The sequence below is a fragment of the Paramormyrops kingsleyae genome, chromosome 5 (genome assembly GCF_048594095.1).
Source record: "Paramormyrops kingsleyae isolate MSU_618 chromosome 5, PKINGS_0.4, whole genome shotgun sequence".
Taxonomy (NCBI): Eukaryota; Metazoa; Chordata; class Actinopteri; order Osteoglossiformes; family Mormyridae; genus Paramormyrops; species Paramormyrops kingsleyae.
This window is the reverse complement of record NC_132801.1, coordinates 4545986-4565797: the sequence shown is the minus strand read 5'-3', so window position 1 is coordinate 4565797 and position 19812 is coordinate 4545986. Positions and strand designations below refer to the sequence as shown.

At 47.7% G+C, this 19812-nt stretch overlaps 1 protein-coding gene across 12 annotated transcripts; it reads right to left on the bottom strand.

The window, feature by feature from the left end:
* Nucleotides 1-710: 710 nt before the first annotated feature.
* mafgb (v-maf avian musculoaponeurotic fibrosarcoma oncogene homolog Gb) lies at nt 711-19608 on the bottom strand. 12 transcript variants are annotated; one of them, XM_072711935.1, is made up of 5 exons: nt 16687-18681; nt 16089-16158; nt 14305-14415; nt 7244-7309; nt 711-6849 (listed from the first exon to the last, which is right to left on the bottom strand). In XM_072711935.1, exons 4-5 carry the CDS (start codon nt 7277-7279, stop codon nt 6397-6399), a joined length of 489 nt encoding a protein of 162 aa, XP_072568036.1. In that variant the 5' UTR covers nt 7280-7309; nt 14305-14415; nt 16089-16158; nt 16687-18681; the 3' UTR covers nt 711-6396. The 12 variants fall into 12 exon arrangements, with proteins under 12 accessions (XP_072568036.1, XP_072568039.1, XP_023672709.1 ...); XM_072711938.1 differs by lacking the exons at nt 16089-16158; nt 16687-18681 and adding an exon at nt 19364-19608 and having other exon boundaries at nt 711-6915; XM_023816941.2 differs by lacking the exons at nt 16089-16158; nt 16687-18681 and adding an exon at nt 19364-19606.
* Between the last annotated feature and the right edge of the window lie 204 nt (nt 19609-19812).

Genomic DNA, 19812 nt, shown 5'->3' with positions numbered 1-19812 from the left:
GGCCTGTTAGGGTTTATAAGGTGGCTCTGTCAGACCTTGTATATGTGGTTTGGAAATTTTTGGGATCCCATTTCTCTTCTTCATTTTGGTTCGTTTGGTGCGTTTCCAGTCCACCACAGTATTTATACATACACATTAAAGACTCAGTACTAAGTCTCCTCTCCGTAAAGTCATGTCAGGGAACCTTGCCTCATAACATCCTATTCAGTTTTATTCGCCGTTGTATATTCGTAGAAGGTTCTGGTACTAGGTATGGCGTTTTACTTATCCTATATCCTACTGTGGCATGCATGTACGTGATGGGACAAAAAAAACCTGCCTGGGAAATATTGTTTACAAATACATACAGAGTAACCACAGTAAACAGGCTCTATCCCAGCCACTCCCCCCACCTTTACTCAGACTAACACACAGAAATCTCTGTCCTCATTAAGGACAGACACACCTAGACATCCCTCACGCCACTGTCATGCTTTACTAATATCAGGCCAAAAATATGTCCACCGAGGTTGCCTGAATTGGGTCATTGACTGGCTTTTTTTGGCTCCCGCGGAAAGAAATCAAGACCTCCAAATAAGGTTGCAGTCTCCTCAAACCACAGATAATGCCCCCCCACCACCACTCTATTTTTATACCTTTCAAAGTGGGTCAGCAGAAAGAGACAAAACCCCGTTCAATGACGTCTGGGTGACTGAAGGGACTAACAGGTGCTCTTTTTTAAAATGTGTTTATTGGTCATATACAAAATAAAGTAAGCTGTATATCAACATACAGTATATACATCAATAAATTAAAGACGCTTCGGACTGATAGTGAAACAGTTAATTTCATGGTTGTTATATACGAATACATCATATTACTTATCTACAGATTGCAAAAAGTACAATAATTTAGTTAATAAATACTTACAATTAAATCAACTTTACCTCTGTGTTCCCCCCATACAAAGCACTGTGATATCATAATTTAACACCCCATACAGAAAAATAACAAAAACCAGTTTTATCATCGTTATTTACCATATTCATAAAGTTACTACTTTTATAGCTTTAAAATTTCTCACTTGATACTTTGGAGACACAAATACCCGACTCTGCAGAGCTAGATAGTCATATGCAGTCATATGCAGTCATATGCAGTCATATGCAGTCATATGCTTACCAACTGACACAGACGTGTGGTTTGATTTTAAAAAAATAAAAATAAATAAAGAACAAATTAAATGCAGTCTGAAGCCTGGATTGCTATCGCCCTAGTCCCAGTGAACTCTCTTCAGTAAAAGACAAACATTACAGTACATCTCACTTGTAATCAAAATTATGTAACATAGTCAAAAGAACTGGATAGAAAACAAAAACGCCATTCAGATAAATATCAGATATCCGCAATAAAAGGGCTTCCATTATCCCACCCCTGTCCAAAACATTTTGCTTCATGACGTTTGGTGTATGTCAGCCCCTCCGAGCACAAAAATTCCACAGCACAAAGTAAAGACTGTTCTAGCAGCAAGATAGGATGTTAATGTGCAGCTACAAGCACAGTGCAGTACTCTGAATCCAGCAAGTAAACCTGTTACCTCAGTCGCCCCGATGAAGAAGAAAAAAAAAATTCAAGTGGGAGCCCAAATTAACACGAGAAAATGAATGAAGCGCCTGGGAGTCTGAGCCCTTTCCCTTCCATATTCAAAAACAAAAGAATAATTCTGTTCATTTCAAATAAGGATTTCAGCTGTGACTGCTAATTATATGGCCTTAAACGTGGTACGGAGCCGCTTGCCTGTTATTTCCTTTAAACACTGACATGAAGATGAAAGACTTGAAGGGTGGGATAACGTTTGGATTTAACTTCTGCTGTCGCATCTTCTCACAGTGGACGCAGATTTCTGTAGGGGCGCACGCCAGATAAATTAGTAATAATACAAAAAATTAATCCATCCATGGTATTCATCCTGCCCCTGTGACAGTGTACCACAAGCTGATGCTGTATGCCTAGAAAAAAAAAATTATGTTCAATCACGCAAAACAAAATTCTGGGGCCAAACAGCTTTCACCTAGTCACATAATTGCAGAACCCTGCAATGACTGGCCAGGACTGATACCTACTCTCCGACCTGCTAGCAAACTTAAAATGTGGAGGTGTCAGATCTGTGCTTCGCGTTCAGAATCACGGTTGTTGCTGAGAAAAGGTTCAACCATGCCAGAAAATTATTTATAGTTATAAGCTAATACACAAATAGTTGTTGGGGGGGGAGGGGGGTTAACTTTTTCTTCCTCAAACAAAGATCTGTTCAGACTGGTATCCATCTGTTGTAGAACAGCTTCTGCCAGAGTAATCCGAGCAACACTGAATTCGAAGGAAGGAGAAGGGATATCAGATAAGCGTGGTGAAAGCAAAGGGATAACAGGATCTGACGAGAGTCACAGATACATAAGCGCTCTGTATAAAACTAGTGACTTCTGTGACGTTTATGACGACACTTATACAAGCACCCAAGCCTATAGTTCCAGTCTCATCCCTGAAGCCCACTGAATTGCATAATTTAAAAAAAAAGAAAGAAAGAAAAGGAAAATTCACTTGTCCACAACATTCACGACGTACACGAGTACACCAACCCGTCTTCGAAGGCACGGGTAGCGGCGATTCGTGTTACACGAGCACTTTGTTTGCTTTTTTTGTTTTGTTTAAAACCTTTACAAGTTGTTTACACAGGGTTCACGCGACAGGACTGCCACGGCAAAAAACAGAACGGCAACACTGATACGAAAGCAATGCCAAGATAGAACATAGGTGGAACTCCATACGAACAATTTCACAGATCACCAGTCAAATGTAGAAGTTCATTAAAAACCCAAAGTGGAAGGGAAAAAAAAAAATACTAACCATATATATATTTATATATATAGATAAACAGGTATAAATCCAAATGTCTCAGGCATCTTTTCCAGTGTTCAAATGCTTAACTAGGGGGCAAAAAAAGCTTGTACTTTTCGATCATAAAAAACCTTGCACTTTTAAATTCATTAATACAAAAATAAACTCAAAAATGCAGTGTAAGTTACGACCAACAGCAAGGCTGCCTTAAACCTCACAGGCAATCTGAGGATGCACTCGGACGCCCAAGTCTGCCACACGCACAGTTAAGGCCAAGCGTCTCAACTTGAGAACAGGATTTCAGGCCCCACTTTCTGGGTCGCCAGGTGGAGCAGCTGACAGGCACACTTGCCATGTCTCAGACTAAACATTTCAAAACCCCCTTTCATCCACCAGTGGGGCTTATGGAGGGACCAGCCTCCCCCAGCATCCTAAGGCTCAGGGGAGTCAAAGGGGACCCCCCCCAAGGCTGTAGCTTATCCTCAAGGGGAAGGCTCCTTAACACAGTAGCGTGGGTATACAGATGTGTATACAGACACAGACACACACACACACACACAGTAGCAGTATTTTGACCTATATTTTAATTTCCTAAACAGCCATAAGGATACCGCTCTTCGACAGCAAAAGAGGGACGCGAACTGGAGGGCAGTCATATACAGAGGGCTCACTAAGCCCCCCCCCCCAGCATGGAGGCACACGCACGGCCTCCTTCACACTCCCATCGCCACGCCTGCCTCTGCCACTTGGGACTTAAATTACGCAGCAGAATTGCATCCACATGTTTTCATTCATTTCAATTTCCGAACTCACTTTGGTAAATTAAACCAAAAGCCTGAAAGGAGCAGGGAATGTGACGGAGGGGGGGGACAATGTTTATAGTAGCTGAGAGTGCTGAAGATGCAGGTGTATGTATGGACCTTAGGTTGTGTAAGACTGCAGACAGCAGTCACCAATACTGCACAGCAGTAACTCTCAGAATCCCTACCTCTTGCCATTTTATTTCTAGATTAAATGGACCGTTCCAGATTTAAAAAAAAAAAAAAAAAAAAAGTGCCCCTCTGCATGGGCAGGGGACAGAAATTACATCGAGTCCGTTTGTTTCATTTTACAGTGCAGCAGTGCCAGAAACTCACAAAACCGGCATTTCTGAAACAAAACCAAAAATAGATCTTTTTTTGCATTGAATATATTGAAGAGATTTACACAAAAATAATTCACACGTCACAAAAATAAGTTAAGAGGTGATGTAACTCTGCCCATGGCTTGTCCAGAGAGTGCTTGTAGCTATGTTCTTGTGGTTTTCCTTGTTTTTTTTTCTTATTTTGATTGAGGCTTTAATGGTGGCGTTACAATCAGAAGGTTATACAGACTCCTCCTGCCAGACTACATCAACTGAAAAAGGTTATTAGTGGTTGTGGACCTTAACACAGAAACCAGCATTAATGGGTCAGGGGCCACGCAGACACACTGCAGAGGAGCCCCCAGGGGTGTCCATCGCACTAAACACCAGCGTAATGGCCTTGGGCCCTCCACTGTGCTAAGGCTTCCAGATTTCAGGGCCTCGCGATACGCGCCAGCGAGCAGGGGAGCAGTGAGGTACGGCAGATTCGAAGGAGCAGCTTAGGCAAGACGTTGGCTAAAGCGTAGCGGGCCAGGGTCGGGTCAGGGAGCGACCTTCTATTCCTTGGCTGGAGGAACAGCCGTTAGTACAGCGTAAAGTCCGGGTGTAGCATTCGGCGCTCGGAATTAGCATGTAGACTGCGGTCAGGAGAACAGGGAGGGGGATAGGGGGTGGCCATGGGACCCTGTTTACATCACCTGTAGTTTCTCTAAATTAAAGAACAGCATCACATCCATATAGTGAACAATACTGTCACCTTGTCACTTACACGTCACGCCACGCGCTAGTCCACAGTACGCGCCTAGTCACTAGAAAAAGCTATCGACTTCAATAGTAAGCCACTTTTGGTACAATTGCAAAAAGATATCAAACAAGTTTTTTTTCTTTTTTTTTTTTAAAGATTTTATAAATAATGTAAGATACTCTATGTATTTATAAAAATCAAAACTTGAACATGGACAAAGATCCTCAGAATACAGACACCAATAACTTTATAGTAAAGCTTGAGAATATGTCTATTGGTCAGCCTGTCCCCATTTTTATGACAAAAAAAATGCTATTTTTAAACCTAGCACAAATTAAATAATTGTGACCTCCATCTTTGATGGTACACAGTTGAACAATCTTCAAATTTCTGAAAGGCGTGAAATAGTACCCAACCCTTTTTGAGCTTGTGAAGAACATTCCGGAAAATTGTAGGAACGTCGCTGTTCTCTGCCAGTGAAGGACCAAATACCTCGTAGTTATAGAAACCAGCAGCAACAAGCATTTTTCTCCAATCAGAAAACATTTAACCAAACAAATCCTTTTAGGGACACCCATCATCATCATCATCATTATTAATTATTAATTATTATTATTATTATTATTATTATTACCTGCACATCAACACATTATTGCCCCCCTACTGCTGAATCCTAAATAACACCATTCCAGTCTTTCAAATAGTGGTGCACCCTGTTATTTTCTTGTTTCTGAAGGGAAAACCCCAATCATGCAAACAGTTCTTCTAACCAAAACTTACAATACTATCCTACAGCTGCTGCTCAAAGTCAAAATCCCATCAGCTTTTAACCTTTAGCTCTCCTGAGAACAGTAGGTCAGTGCAAATCACTGCGCACAGGTATTTTGTACGTAATGAATACAGATAGTGATTTTAGCTGAAGCAGTTATGGTGTTTAGTCAGGCGCCCTCCACAAAGAGCGCTACACCTGCAACGCTGTGTACCAGAGTAAGGAAAGTCTTGCAGAAAGTGTCGTTTCACCCCTCAAAGGGTCCATGTGATCCACAAGGAGCCAAGACGAGGCCGTACTGGGATACTGGTGTATTACAGTGTTAAAAGTTGATTGGACAATGTGGGCCGAGGACACATAGAAATACGGCATCGTGAACGAGCTATGAGACAGCTTAGGAACATCACAATCAGGATACACTTGGACCCATATGAACACCACAAGGAAAATAAAAACCGTACAAATGCAAAAAGACATTTTGCGACATGATTTGGCCTGGGGTGACAGCCAGTCTGAGCGGGGTCTAGTCCTCCACTGTCTCGTGGCAGTTAAATGTCCATCGCTTTCAGTGACAGACCCAGGTGGGTTGTTTTGCTGCCCTGGTCTTTTGTCTATAGGTCCCAGCCTCTCTATCTCAGCAGATGTGCAGGTAGCCTGCCAGGTTGATGGTGGGTCCACCTCAAACAGCTTGCCCCCCCACCCCACCCCCATCTGTTGGCTTGTTGGGAGACTGCTTGGGATAGGCTGGGCTTGACGTCAAAGGTAAACCAATTAGATTCCTCCTGTGCTCAGTGATGAAGCACTGACCATGTTCTGCCTGATTAGCTCCTCCCTTCTCTCCCCCTCCCTCCCCTCCCCCTCAACCCCTTCTCAGGCTCGGCCCAGATACTAAGACCGGGCGTCCGTTTTTGACTTGACTATCGTAATGACGCTGGTGGTGGCCACCTTGCCTGGAACGAGAGGCCCGATGACGGAGGCGATGGGGCCTCTGGCGGGGGCCACGGGGCCGCGGGCCACTGTCCTGGCGAAGCTCTGCAGGGCCTCGTACTTGGAGCGCAGAGCGTCCAGCTCCACCTTCATGCTGGCGTTCTCGGAGGCCAGCTTCTCCACCTCGCGCTGCAGCTCGGCCTTCTGCTTCTCCAGCTCCTCCTTCTGCGTGACGCGCTTCACACGGCAGCTGGCTGCGTAGCCGCGGTTCTTCAGCGTGCGCCGCCGCTGCTTCAGCTGCAGGATCTCCTCCTTGGAGAGACCGCGCAGGTGCTGGTTCAGCTCCCGCACCGACATGGTCACCAGCTCGTCGTCCGTAAGGCTGGTCCCATTCTCCCCCGGCTCCCTTTTAACCTGCAGGGCGGCGGCAGCGAGTCAGGAACACGGGAGGGTAAATCCAAGGTCAACAGCTGGAAACAACTTAAAATAGGATTAAAAGATAGGATTAAGATGGTATTAAAACACAGGCAATAGACAGAGTCCTCACTTGCAAGGAGATATTTTCACCTGGTATGTTTAATGCCACCACATAACCACATTAACTGAAAATTACTACTAGTTTAATACTGTCTCTCTCAAAGTTGGGTGCTCCTGTTCTAACTCTGAATGGGATGAACCCCAACGGGCACAGGGGTGTATCCGATGTGGGTATCTGTGTCCTAAAGGTAAGAAGGTGATCCGATGAGGAGACAGGAAACGGAATTCCCAAAGCTAAAACTACTGGTCAGAAGCGTAAAATGAAGCTTACCTTCAAGGCCTTGCTTCCCTTGCTGGTGGTCGTCATGCCACGAGAGCTGCTGCCCACTGTTCAGATCTGGAAAGAAAAAGAGGAAGAAGGTGGAGAAGGTCAAATGAGGGGTGAGTGGGGAGAAGGCTCCATGACACAGAGGACCCAGCACAGAATTCCATGACCCAGGAAGGGTAGAAGGTGGAGATTGTGATTGTGATGGATGGTAAGGCAGTGTGGTCAGGCCTGGTGAGGTTTTGCTACATCCCATCCAAATGTCAGAGGCAACACAACCAGAAACAGGCCAAAGAACATGACTCGTCGCTGCTGTGAAACACTCACAGACCTGACATACAACCGAGCGGCAGACCACCATGGCGGCTCATTGGCGGAACACCCCGCGCACGCACACGCGCACACACACACACACACACACACACACACACACACAACCAGTCAGGTCTGTGGTATCAGAAACAACCAGAAGGAGAACGAAGACAGAGAAACGCTCTGGCTTCCTGTTGGCCTTGTGGTGGCAGTGCAGTTCACAGCCAAGCCTGTGAAAACAAAACATCTACCACCGTGTCACTCTATAGGATAATTAAGGGCAGCACAAAATAAACCATGCAAAAAACAGCAGCAGCGAAGGAGGTGTGGCATATCCGGGGTTCTCCGGAGTTCCAAAACAAGTTGTCCATCATATAAGAAGGTGGATTCTATGGCACCATTTAGAATCAACTCAGGGAAAGTCAGAATTGGCCACCTCAGTGTGTTGTATTATGATGGCTTGAACAATGGATCAAAATTATATGATTTATTTCGTATAATGAATTTCGGTTGCTCTATGGCTTTGTTCCTTTTGGTAAGGTGATGACTGGCCATAACTGCCAACACAAAGGTCAGAGCCCCGCCAAAGCACCAGGAACACGCAGAGAACCCAGTACGGGGCCAAGCCAAGTGAGCCGCACAAGCGTGAAAGCAGCCGGGACGATACGACACCTTATCTCATGCAGATCTGTAAGCTGCCGTCTCCCGTTAAGGTTCCTCACAATGAGATGAGCATCCTGGAGAGTTAACAGTCCCTAATGTGCCTCTTTTCCCCATGATATGGGAGCTCTTAGCTGCATTAAATGGATTGATACAGAGCTTCTGGTGGGCAGACAGATCCTGAATACCGAGAACGCAAGCAGGCGAGGGAGAGTGAGAGGGAAGACACCACGAGGCTGTGCAGATTCGCTTGTCACTTTAACTCGTTGAAGTGAGAGGAAGAAGCCCATGTAGAGATAAACGGGAAGCCAACCGTTGCAACCGACACCAAAGTGGAGTCTAGTCACCATGATTCAGCAGATTCCCAGTTCGACACGCTACAGGACATATGACACATAGAAAGCAAAGGCTCGCGATGGCACCCACAAATGCATGGAGACGTTACTTCACCGAATGCCCACTGCAGGTTGGGACAAGAGGAGCATAAGTGAAACAAGCATTCCCAAGATGCAGAACGTGAGCCAGATGCCCCCAGGCCAAGCGGGGGTGTTCTGATGTGGAACAGAGCAACCTGAGTGTATCCTGCCTTATCTGACACCTGGTACTGCTGCCAGTCGAGGAGCCCAACACACACCTCAAACTCCGGGTGACCTCTGTTTGGAAGTCTTTACTCCAACTTCCACCCTAGACTCCTTAATTAACTCAATAGTTTTAATAATTTCCTAAAAAAAATGAATCATATTTGCCTACTGCAGTTATTTCATCATCTGAAAATGCCCCATTTAAATTCTTGAATTTTATGGAAAAACATTAGAGATAAGGAGTGCAGATAACTAATAACTGGCCTGATTAAGCCAGGAGAAATGCACACAAGCTTATGCATGGCCCACAAATTCATTCATTCCTTCACAGTGGGTGCAGCTAAATATCATAACCAATGGTGAAACACCACTGGGTGTTCCCTGGAGGCCTTAAGCTGGGTACACACCAAGCCGATTGCAAAAAAATACTGCCAACCAAGGCCGATGAATGACTGGCTCTCATGCCCTCCTGTCCATTGTGAAAATTTGCACTGGACCACACCTGCATGACTCGAGGTGACAGATGACATGCAAGAGAGCTCAGTTTAACCAACTGGCTTTGATGCAGATTCAAAATTCTGAAAACCAGTCAAAACAGTACCAACAGGACCAACAGTGTCCAACCAGGCTGGTGCGACAGCCAAACTTGGTGTGTTCCAGGCATTTCAGCCCCACAACCATCAGGTGGGTCCTAGAATCACGTTGGACCTGACGTTCTAGGACTCACATGGCACCGGTAGTTCCAGTCCCACCAAGACGTTGTAAAAGCACAACCCCAGCGATGCTTTCTGGAATCGTAGTGTCTGCTGGTTCAACACTTTTGGCTCCTAGCAAGGAGTAACAGCAGATCAAAAGGGTAAACAGGCTGCGGATCTCTGGTTCCCATCTCCCACTGCATCCACTGCCACGGATCCAGAAACCATGCTGCAGGGCTAGATTACATCACAATATACCAAACTTAACTCCAAAGTGACGACCCAGCAATCACATTTCTCGCTTGAATACAACTCTAGCCTATTAACAAACATTTCAGTAGGAAGAGATATGGGATTAACTGAGAAAGACAGAAAGCAAACAGAACAATAAGCATAAAACAGCGACTCCAGCAGGTGTAAACTCGTCTCAGACTGCCCCCTGGCTACACACATTTGATACTGGTATCAGATGGAGCACAGGTCCGCCTTACGAGACACACAGACACCTCACCCCCAGTGAGCGCTTTCACCTCGTCTCGTGTGTGGATAGCAAAGGCAAGGTTGGGAAGGGGGGGGCAGGGGGCCACGGCTATAGCAGACGGGGGTCCGGGGAAGGTGTGAGGAGACATCTTTTGCAGGCGCACGCTGAATTTTTATGAATCGCCTGAAAGAACGCTGACACCTCAGAGCTGATTACTTGTAGAAAAGACATCACACCCACAGGACAAAAAATGCTGAGTGCGATCGCAGGGCAGAATGAGGAGGGAGGAAAACCTTGTTGAAAGTGCATCCTCAACACATTTGGAGAAGCTTAGCAGTTAGGGTTGGGGGGGGTGGGGGGGGGGGGTGGAGAAAAATCCCTGATCTCAGCAATGACCACAACCAAGACTCTAATTATAAAGTTCTGAAGTTTAACTAACACAAAGAGACTCAGTTCATCCCCTCTTTAAAAAGCTGCTCTTAACAGGTACAGTAGTTGGGGTAGGCAGGTAAAGGGGGAGGGGTCTGGGGATGGTCAAAAGGAAAGTCAAAAGAAGGAATGGTGAGGTGAACTGTGTCCCGGGGGGGGTCTGTAGGCTCGCGGAGCTGCTGCAGACCCCCAGCGATGTGCACTGGAGCCCAAAAGCCCTTCTCTACTCAGGACTGGCCTTCATGCAGGAAGGATGGTGGGTATTTAACTGCCCTTTATAGTGGGCATTAATCAGCATTATTATTCATCATTTATGGTTAAAAAGGGGTGGGGGTCACATAAGACCCCTTTCTTCAAGGACAAAGCCAAGGCTACATTGCAGAATGTGCGTGAGGAAGTACCTCAAGCAGACCGTGGAGTGACGGCAGGCACTCTGCAAAGAGCAGCATTCGCCTTCGCGATCGGCAAACCCGCGTCCAGCCATCAAGGTCCACTCGCCCAGTGAGCACGCCACAGGACAGCCGACCTTCGCCCGTTCCTGCAAGGGGCTGACACGCAAGCAAGCTCCTAATTAAATCAGATCTTAATTGCACTGCCGGGTTCCCCGTGGCGCCAATGCGCGGGAGCCACGCAGTCCGAAGTGCAGCGGAGCAGCCGGCTCCGGCAGCAAGCCTCAGTCTCGGCGGCCTGGCTGTTTGTACCTGTCAGGAGCGTCTTGAAACTGGAACCAGTCAAGACCTGCAGGAGTGTGCGGCACAGTGGTGTTGCGCAAGACAGAGGAGGTGGTGGGGGGGTGGGGGGTGGGGGCTGGAACACAGGGACAGGAAGAAATGTGCTGTAATCACACCTTTACCGTTGGCCTGACTTTGCCCCCCCCGTCCCACAGTGTTAGCCGTTGAGAAATGTCTACCGCCCCCTAACCCCCAACGCACACACATGATTACAAAGATACAACTGGAAGCTGGGTATGTGGTTAAATAGGCTACATTAATGTGTACTGTGAATCCTGATGGTGCGGTGCTGGGACAAAGGCTCAACCACGCTCCTAAACCAGAACAACCATAACCAGCACCGTAAAACAGGGCAAATCCACACACCCAAGTTAGCCTAGCAACTGAATAACAACAATAGACCGCAATAAAAAGCACCTACCCAGGATTGAGTCTCCCTGGAGGGAGGGACGGTCTAAGTATCACCTTCTTTCGCTTTCCACGAAAGTTGGCGATTAGGTAAACACAGAGCAGCCGCAGCACTGCTCACACGCTCCATTACAAATGACAATACCCAGCACCCCATGTTCCCATGGGGGCCTTCCAGGTAGTTCTTCATCTGAATGAAAAAAAAAAAGCACACTAAATAAAATCATTTGCTTATTCCAGCTTCTTCACGTTATAAATCGGGTCGTGGTCGACAGTTCAGAGGATAGTGTGAATCACAGAGGTCAGGGCAGGCGTACGGTAAGAACAGGGGTCAATGCTCAATTAATTGCCCTGAGCCACCTGCTGCATCCAGTGATAAAGGAACGGTCCGTAAGACTTCCTCTTCACCTTGTAGCCATCCTGAGACCACAGCATTGTCACACACGAGATCTCAAACACATCTACAGCCCGCCCAGTGCAGGGGGAGCTGGTTTATTGATCTAATCCCACCAGCCTGCGCCATATGAAGTAAATAATTAAAACGAGCAGCGATCGCCTTACGACATTTAACCGTGAATTAAGGATCAAACACAAATGATGACTGTGGCAGAGTGATTGGGCCGGTGGTGCGCTGTTAGACAGCATTGTGGGATGGGGAGGCGGGAAGCTATTAACTACTAGGTATTCAGAGCGTGAAATAAGAGTGACAAAGAGAAGGAGAGAAACTGTTTAGAAGCAGTTTTTTTTTTTTTTTTAAATAAAAAAGACCAGCGGTACGTGTTATTAAAATGGGGAGGGGGGGGGGGGGGGGACTGCACGTTTTCCTCATTTCAGGTACTAAGTGCACGATGAGAAATTTCCTAACACAAGCAAAAAATAAATAAAAAAATGCCGCGTCAGGGGATTGGAGCGGTTTCATTTTAGCGAGGCTCTCCCAGCAAAACAGCATGTAGCTTCCAGAGAGAGCGGGGGGGGCAACAGGGAGACAATGAGAAGGGAACTAAGTGTTTCTTATAAAGCGTACACGCAAAAAAAACAGGTCACCGCAGAAAAACACCACTAAAACCAGGGTGGGGGTGCGGAATAAAAAGACTATAAAGATCAGTTCACAACTCAAGCAAAAATGATAAGTAAATGGGGGGGGGGTGCCTGCAATCAGGAATCAACTTTCCCTCAAAGCCGCCGCCAGGAAGGTACCTCAGGTTCTCCACCTGGGTTAAGTCATCACATTTATACGGCATTTCCACAGAATAATATCATGCCGCCGCACAGTAAAGCACCCCCCCCCCCCCACCCCCCGCTGAAAATGGGGGAAGCGCAGTGAACCTCTCCTCCTCTCCCCCCCCCACACAGGCAGCAGTACCAAACCCGCAATGGCGCACAGGCAAGGGCCCCCCCCACAGCAGCGGCCGTCTGCAGGAAAGCGACAGTTAGCCGAATGAGACTTGGAGCATTTCAGAGAGGACGATGGAGGGGGGGGCACCCAACTGCACGGTTCACCAGCCCTCCCTACTTAAGCATACACTTCAAACAAATGGCGAGTCTTTGCCACTGGAAACCATGACGGGCATAACACCTCTGAACAAGCCTGTTCACATTACAAAACAAACAAACAGAAAGTAAAGCTCTACATGCTTTAGTTTCATAAAACTTTTTAAGCAAGGCACAGGAAAGAGAATATCAACAAATAGCTCCCTTTTGGGGGGGCGGGGGACCTTGCAGCACAACGAAGAAGGTCACTCGTTTTTTGAGACGTCTCTTAAGCTCTGTGAGGTCTCGAGCGATCGATTTCTTTTCAAACTCTGGGCCTTAGCGCTCGGCTGTTGTACCCTTAAGCACTGTACTTAACCTGGAATAAACATAATGTAATGAAAATCAATACATATTACTGTTTTAGATTACCCTTCCGTTAATCTGACAATGAAGTACTGCCAGATTTACCCATTTGTACTAAGTAAACATCCTCAATGGTACAACTACATGTCCCCCCCCCCCAACAAAGAAATTGGCAGATCACACACATTCATCCTTACTCTGTAAGCTGCCCCTTTACAAGTGACACACTCTCTTATATTTGGGTCTTGTGCCCTCTTAATTTGCCCTCCCACCTCAATGATCCACAACAAACAGACCAGTCAGACAGCTCTAACACATTCTACACAGTGAAGAAAAAAAAAGAAAGATGCCGTCATTTCCCATCTGCACTTTCACAGGGAGGGCGTGGACGTGTAACCGAGAGTATGATAGAACAGCCTGGGTACCTGTACCCTGGATTCTCAGCCCACACCTTGGCAGAAGATACTGGAGACCAGTGGGCTTTCTGTTGAAGGGCCTGCAGTTGTTCTGTAAAGCTGTAAAATCATGACACCGCCCTGCACCCGAGAGTGGCTCGGAGAGGGCCGTTTCACCTTCAGTGCCATTACGGTCTCAGTCTCCCCCAAATCCAGAGACGTTTCGGCAAGGACACCATTTTTTAATATGAAACACTAATAGGAGATATGCCTATGGATATCCCACCACAGCTGAACTCGCACCAGCATGGACACGAACACGTTTGGTGCACGGGGGTAACATCACCGCCATGTCCTCCCAACCGTCATCGCGAACGCCCCGACATTAAGACCCTTAAGAGAAACGAAGTCGAACGAGGGAAATTAAATTCATATATGTGTGAGACCACAGAAAGACTGCACACACACACACACATATATACACGCGCGCGTACACACACACACGCAATTCAGAAACGGCCCCACAAAGGAAATCTAACCTGGAAACACACGGATCTTTGCCTCCGTCCTTCTCCGGCGCCACGAAAAGTTGGGATACGCTCTGAATTCAGATCTCCGGCTGCAGCAGACCGGCAGAAAGATGATGCAACCTGCAGACAAAACAGAGCTCTTTCTACCTAAGCCGTCCCTAAGTCTCCAAAAACCTTCCTCGCGAAAACCATTTCCCTCCCCGAGCTTTGCACCGCCACTCCTGTCATAATTTTCGCTATTCGAACCAAAGTTAAATTAAAAAGTAACCGGGGTGAATATTAATCTGCATTTCTGAAGACTTTAAAAGGGGACATCGCGCCAGTGAGACACTGAAGCCCCGTGTTTTATGGTGAGAAGCCTCACTGGATGCGATTAAAATCAGAATAAAATGCCACCTGTGGCGAAAGCATGTCAGTGAAAGATGCCGGACGTCGACTGTCAGACCGAGCGAAGCAGGACGACCTCGTTAATGGCGTCGGTGCGTCAGTGATGCAATGATGTCGCAGATCAGACTCATATTCTGATCGGCCTCCCCGCAGAGCCTAGTTGTCCGGCGATGTTCCCTTACTTTGTGCATGAGAGAATGTACATTCCAGCATGCATACCTGTGCGTATGTGTGTGTGTGTGTGTGGGGGGGGGGGGGCTGTCTATAAACTGGCTCTTGTATTCGTTCTCTCAAGGACTCAGACGGGCATAATGACGGTTAACTACCGGCAATGCTAACAACATCAAAAACCTAGAGACCCACCCTGACCATCCACCCCTCCCCTGCCACCAAGTGTGACTATGTACCCTCAGACCAGGGAGTGTAAGCACGTTCATGGGGGCGGGGGGGGGGGGGGCTGAGGGTGCTGTACCTCTCTGCCACCTGTCGTATCGGATGCGGCATGTGGATGTGATGCCCGGTGACCGATCAGCTGTAATGACAGGTGACAATGAGGCAGGGGCTGGTGGCCAGGGAGTGTCATGAAAAATGGGGGGGGGGGGGGTGGTGGTGGTGGTGAGGAAAACGCCAATGCCATCAGAACCTCATGGCGGGACGGCTTCAGGAGTTGCTTCTCCACAAGTAACCTGCAAGGGCCCCGCAACGAAGCCCCCACCCGCCCAAAACCCCCACCAGCTACCCACCCACCCACCGACTCCCTGTGTAACGGATTGGCTTTGCTCACGGAAGACAACCGCATCGCCTCTGCTGCTACCGCGCCTTCACTGCTTACAACGTATTTCATCATTATCCCAAAAAAAACCAACACACTCAAGAAAGCCCCCCTCCTCCCTCTATCCTCCACCCCCACAGCCCCCCTTCCTCTATCTCTCCCTCCCTCCCCCCCCCGCCAAACCCTGCGCAGCTTTTCAGTTACCCCCACAGAGCGATCGCTGCACTCCACGAACCCCCCTCCATGGGCAACATTTTAAAACAAGAGGCACAGAGGCAATAATTACCCTGAAACCGTATCTGCTCCATGACACTGGAACGTTAGTCATGCAGAAGTAGCACCAGAAGCCCTTCGCTTTCTTACCCGGTGTTTCATCAACCTTCCTCTCCCCATCCTCCACACACTCGCGCATACAGACACACACACACACACACACACGCACGCTCTCTCTCCCCCTGCTGGGACCCTCATCCCAGCCAAGGTGTGAGCGCGCTCCGTGCTTCTCTGCGTCCCAGCCCGCCGGCTCCACACACTCGGTGATACATCCCTGCAGATAGTGGCCTTGCATTTCTCAGCATTTGCTGAGTGCTGAGTGCATTTCAACTCATAACAGAGCAGCACGAAAGCAGCTTACCGGTAAAGGACACAGGCTTGCCGCTTGAAGGTTGCCGGTTCATGTCCCAGGAGGGCCTTCCTGTTGTACCCTTAAGAAAGGTACTTAACCTGAACCCCACTGGTAAAATTAGCCTGCTCTATAAAAGACTTTAACTGTAACTTGCACTGGATAAAAAAATGGTTTGGTAAAATAATAATAAAACAAATCTTAAAGTAAGAACGAGGGACACCAAATACACTGAAAGTTAAAACATGCATTCTTAAAATAATTTTAAATGACAGAAAGAGAGAGAAAAACTAAACGTGTGTCTAACGTCCAGACAACCGGCTTGAGTCATTAAATGAACATAGAACGGCCACAAACACCCAGTACCGCTACATAAATACCACCTCTATACAGAGGACCGAACACTTTTAAGAGATCCGGGGGTCTGCAAAACGACACCATTGGAGAGAAAATAAAAACCGAAGGGAGATGGTACGTCGGTATGCCGACACGGAACCTCAGCGGAGCCGAGCGTCCCGGTTCAAGAGCGCCGAACAGGCTCGGTGTTCCTGCCGTCAGCAAGGCCTAATTACTCAGAGACACATAAATAAATAAACAAACCAGAAAGTACCTGTAAAACACAGCGAGTCTTTGGGGTTATACCGAATTATGGTTATTAGTATAACCTTTCGGAAGAGAAGGGGAAAAAACTCCCGAACGATGATTTTTTTTTTTTTTTTTCCTCTCTCCCCACTTTCCGCCTGGTTGTAACAATAAAAAGGCGCCACGAGGCTGCCGCTCGCGGACGGCGGCGCGGGGGAACGTAACAAGTGAAAACGCCATCTGTCAAGTGCGGAGTCTTTTTCCCTTTACCTCAGCACTTTAGGAAATGCCTTGAAGACAAAAGAAGCTCATTCTCCATCTCGGCGAATCCCACAGACCCCCCCCCCCCCCTTTAATAGGGCCACATCAGCAAGAATATCAGTGAATGACACCCATACACAACAGTCAGCACTAAATTTTACAGAACACCGTCCGTACGAAAAGCGCGAGGGGACGCGGGACAGGATGCGTACGCGCCCAAATTAAACAGTCGCTCGAGGTAGCGCGCGGCTACCCCTCCTGCGGCTCCATGTAGCGACGCGGCCGCTTCCTGACGGCCACTGCGGTTCCGAGGTGACCCATCTTTGCACATAGCGTGCACACGCGACTGATGACTGTTTACTAAATTTCTCTCTACATAAAGCTTCCACGAACCACAATCAAAAACACAGTGAATGATGGACGTCTCTTCAGGCTCTTAAGTGTCTGTTGTTTATGCAATGCAAAATAAATGTATTAATCATATTCGTCTGTATTGCCTCTAACCGGCTGACTGCACGCAGCATACAAACATCATATGAGAAACGAAACAAACAGCATTCATATTAACATGCTACACATTTCAAATATCATTTGTGTTTTTTCCAATATAGTGTATATCTTTCTCTCATGGGGTGGGGTTGCTATCAGTGATTATTACTCTACATTACAGAATTCCACCAGTGGTTGTAGGAAGCAGACTACAAATCAAACTCAGAAATTATCCCACGGGAAGAGTAACCAAACCAGTACACTGATTAAGGTCATATCTATAAGCATCTCGTGCAGAAGATTCAAATTACCGTTTGTTGGGGTGGGGGCAAATGGTCAATTTAGAAAGACGTCGGGATAAGAAAAATAAACCAATCTGTTCACTTTCCGTCACGTATGAGAAGGAAGTCTGATTGAGATGTTAGGGAGCCATGCGGTAGTTATTAGAATATCCGATTTTGCTTTTTATTGTGGAGTGGCCACAGCTGTAAAATGGACACAGACAGGACAACAGATGCGTTAGCAGGCACAGACACAGACTGAAATATGGACACACACGGCTTGATCACCTTTACCGCTGAACGCAGCGCAACGCTTTCGGGTGCCTATACGCAACCGGAGCGTGCAATTTCCTACGCTCTGATCCTGATCTAAAGATAGTACCCGGTTATAAACCACTTCTCAGGCACCCCCGCACGGTGGGCTTCCAGAATAAAAAAATCCCCTTAATAAAGATCGATCGCCCCCCCCAGAAGCAGACCTTTGTCCGCCGATGCCATGTTGCCATGGCTCCCCCATGCTTGCGCTCGGAAACGTCAAAAATTTCAACGTTATGATGAATCAGCATCTCCGCCGCTCTCGCCTGCACCGCTACGATCCCCGAAACGGAGACTCATTGGCAGACAAAAAGGCAATTTGAGTTACACATAAGTAGCAAAATATTGTTTTGAGATCATAAAAACTGATACACTGTATTAAACTGGTCATCGGTGACAATTTGCCGACTTCCGTTTAAAAGGAGAAGACTCTTTAGCCGGCAGTCAAAGAGCGCAAAGCGGCCAGGTTCTTCACACGGAACATGGAGCCGGCTGCCGGCCGGCATGCCGCCCGTCCGCCCGCGGCAGCCGGAGCCCGTCGTGTGGCACTCGGCCACCTCCCGTTAGCCCGCGCCGAGCAGTTCTGCTTTGGTTCCCCACCGTCAAACCCGCCTGAGAAGCACCGATTGCTTCACAACTGTTTTTTAAAAACCATTCGCACCACCGAAACCTACACGTGCCCAAATGGCTTTAATAATAATACTAATAATAATAATAATAATAATAGCCTAATTCAGCATAAAAGTGACAAGGAGGTTGGCGGTCGGGGGGACCGGAGCCAGTCTGACCTCTATTGTGTTAACAGTGGCCACGGTACGACACGTTCCCCTAATAAAAGTGTTGGCATTTCTGGACACTGAACCGAAAGGATAAAAACAAAACAACAGCAGATACAACACGAGACCAACTTTCCTCGCAGCCGGCAATCTTGCACTTTCTTATAAGGCTGCACGTCGCGGTGACAGTTTACATTCGGCGGTGTCGCTTGGACCCGGAGCTGGGATTCCCCGCATCCGAGCACCTAGCCGCTCCTCCTCCCCCCCCCTCTCATCTACGCGGCCGAAGCGGTCGGTGGGTCCGCCGAGGCGCCCGCGTCCGAATGGCGGCCGATCGGCGATGAATCAGCACGCCCGGCTTCCTCTTCCCCGCACGGCCGGCGTGGTGCCGCTCGCCTGCCCCCCTCCCCAGTCCACCAGACAGTCGCGGCCATGGAGGAAAAAGCACGGGGCGAGCAAAGGGGGAAAAGCAAAGGCGTGCGCACTCAGCAAAACAGCTAGATAACGCATCTGCCTTAAAATAACTAACGCACCCCCCCAGATTACCACCAGCACCAGCAGGCGAAACTGCAGCGCGACTCACCAAACTCAAAGGCAAGACGCAGCCTGGTACCGCCGAGAGGTCCGGAACTCAGCACTTTGAAGTGGAGGAGATCTATTCCTGAGTAATTTGTAAAGAAAAAAAATACTCCCTCGCCTTCTCCTTGTTGATCCCTTTCTCTTGTGCCGGAGCCAGACGTCATATGATGTTTGGTCACATGGTTTCATTCATGAAGGATCTACGCAACTGGCAAAAAAAGACTTAAAGAGACACGGGGGTGCATATTTCCGAGGGAAAGGGCGCATCGTGCCTCCCCGCACCGCCAAACGCGCTCTTTAAAGGAGCAGCCGGTTGACTCTTCGCTTCATAATGAATATTGCAACAAGTTGAGCACAGCAATTAGAATGTGTTGTTTTACTGCATGCAAATTAGGGAAATCAAGCGCTTTTATTTTGGCCAAACCATACTGAATATTGATCGTATGGAGAAGT

Excerpts from the sequence above, each read along its gene's own strand:
- mafgb (XM_023816941.2), bottom strand. The coding sequence starts at position 7,279 with ATGACGACCACCAGCAAGGGAAGCAAGGCCTTGAAG. Across the intron at positions 6,850-7,243 it reads AGGGAAGCAAGGCCTTGAAG|GTTAAAAGGGAGCCGGGGGA; the intron begins GTAAGCTTCATT and ends GCCGCCCTGCAG.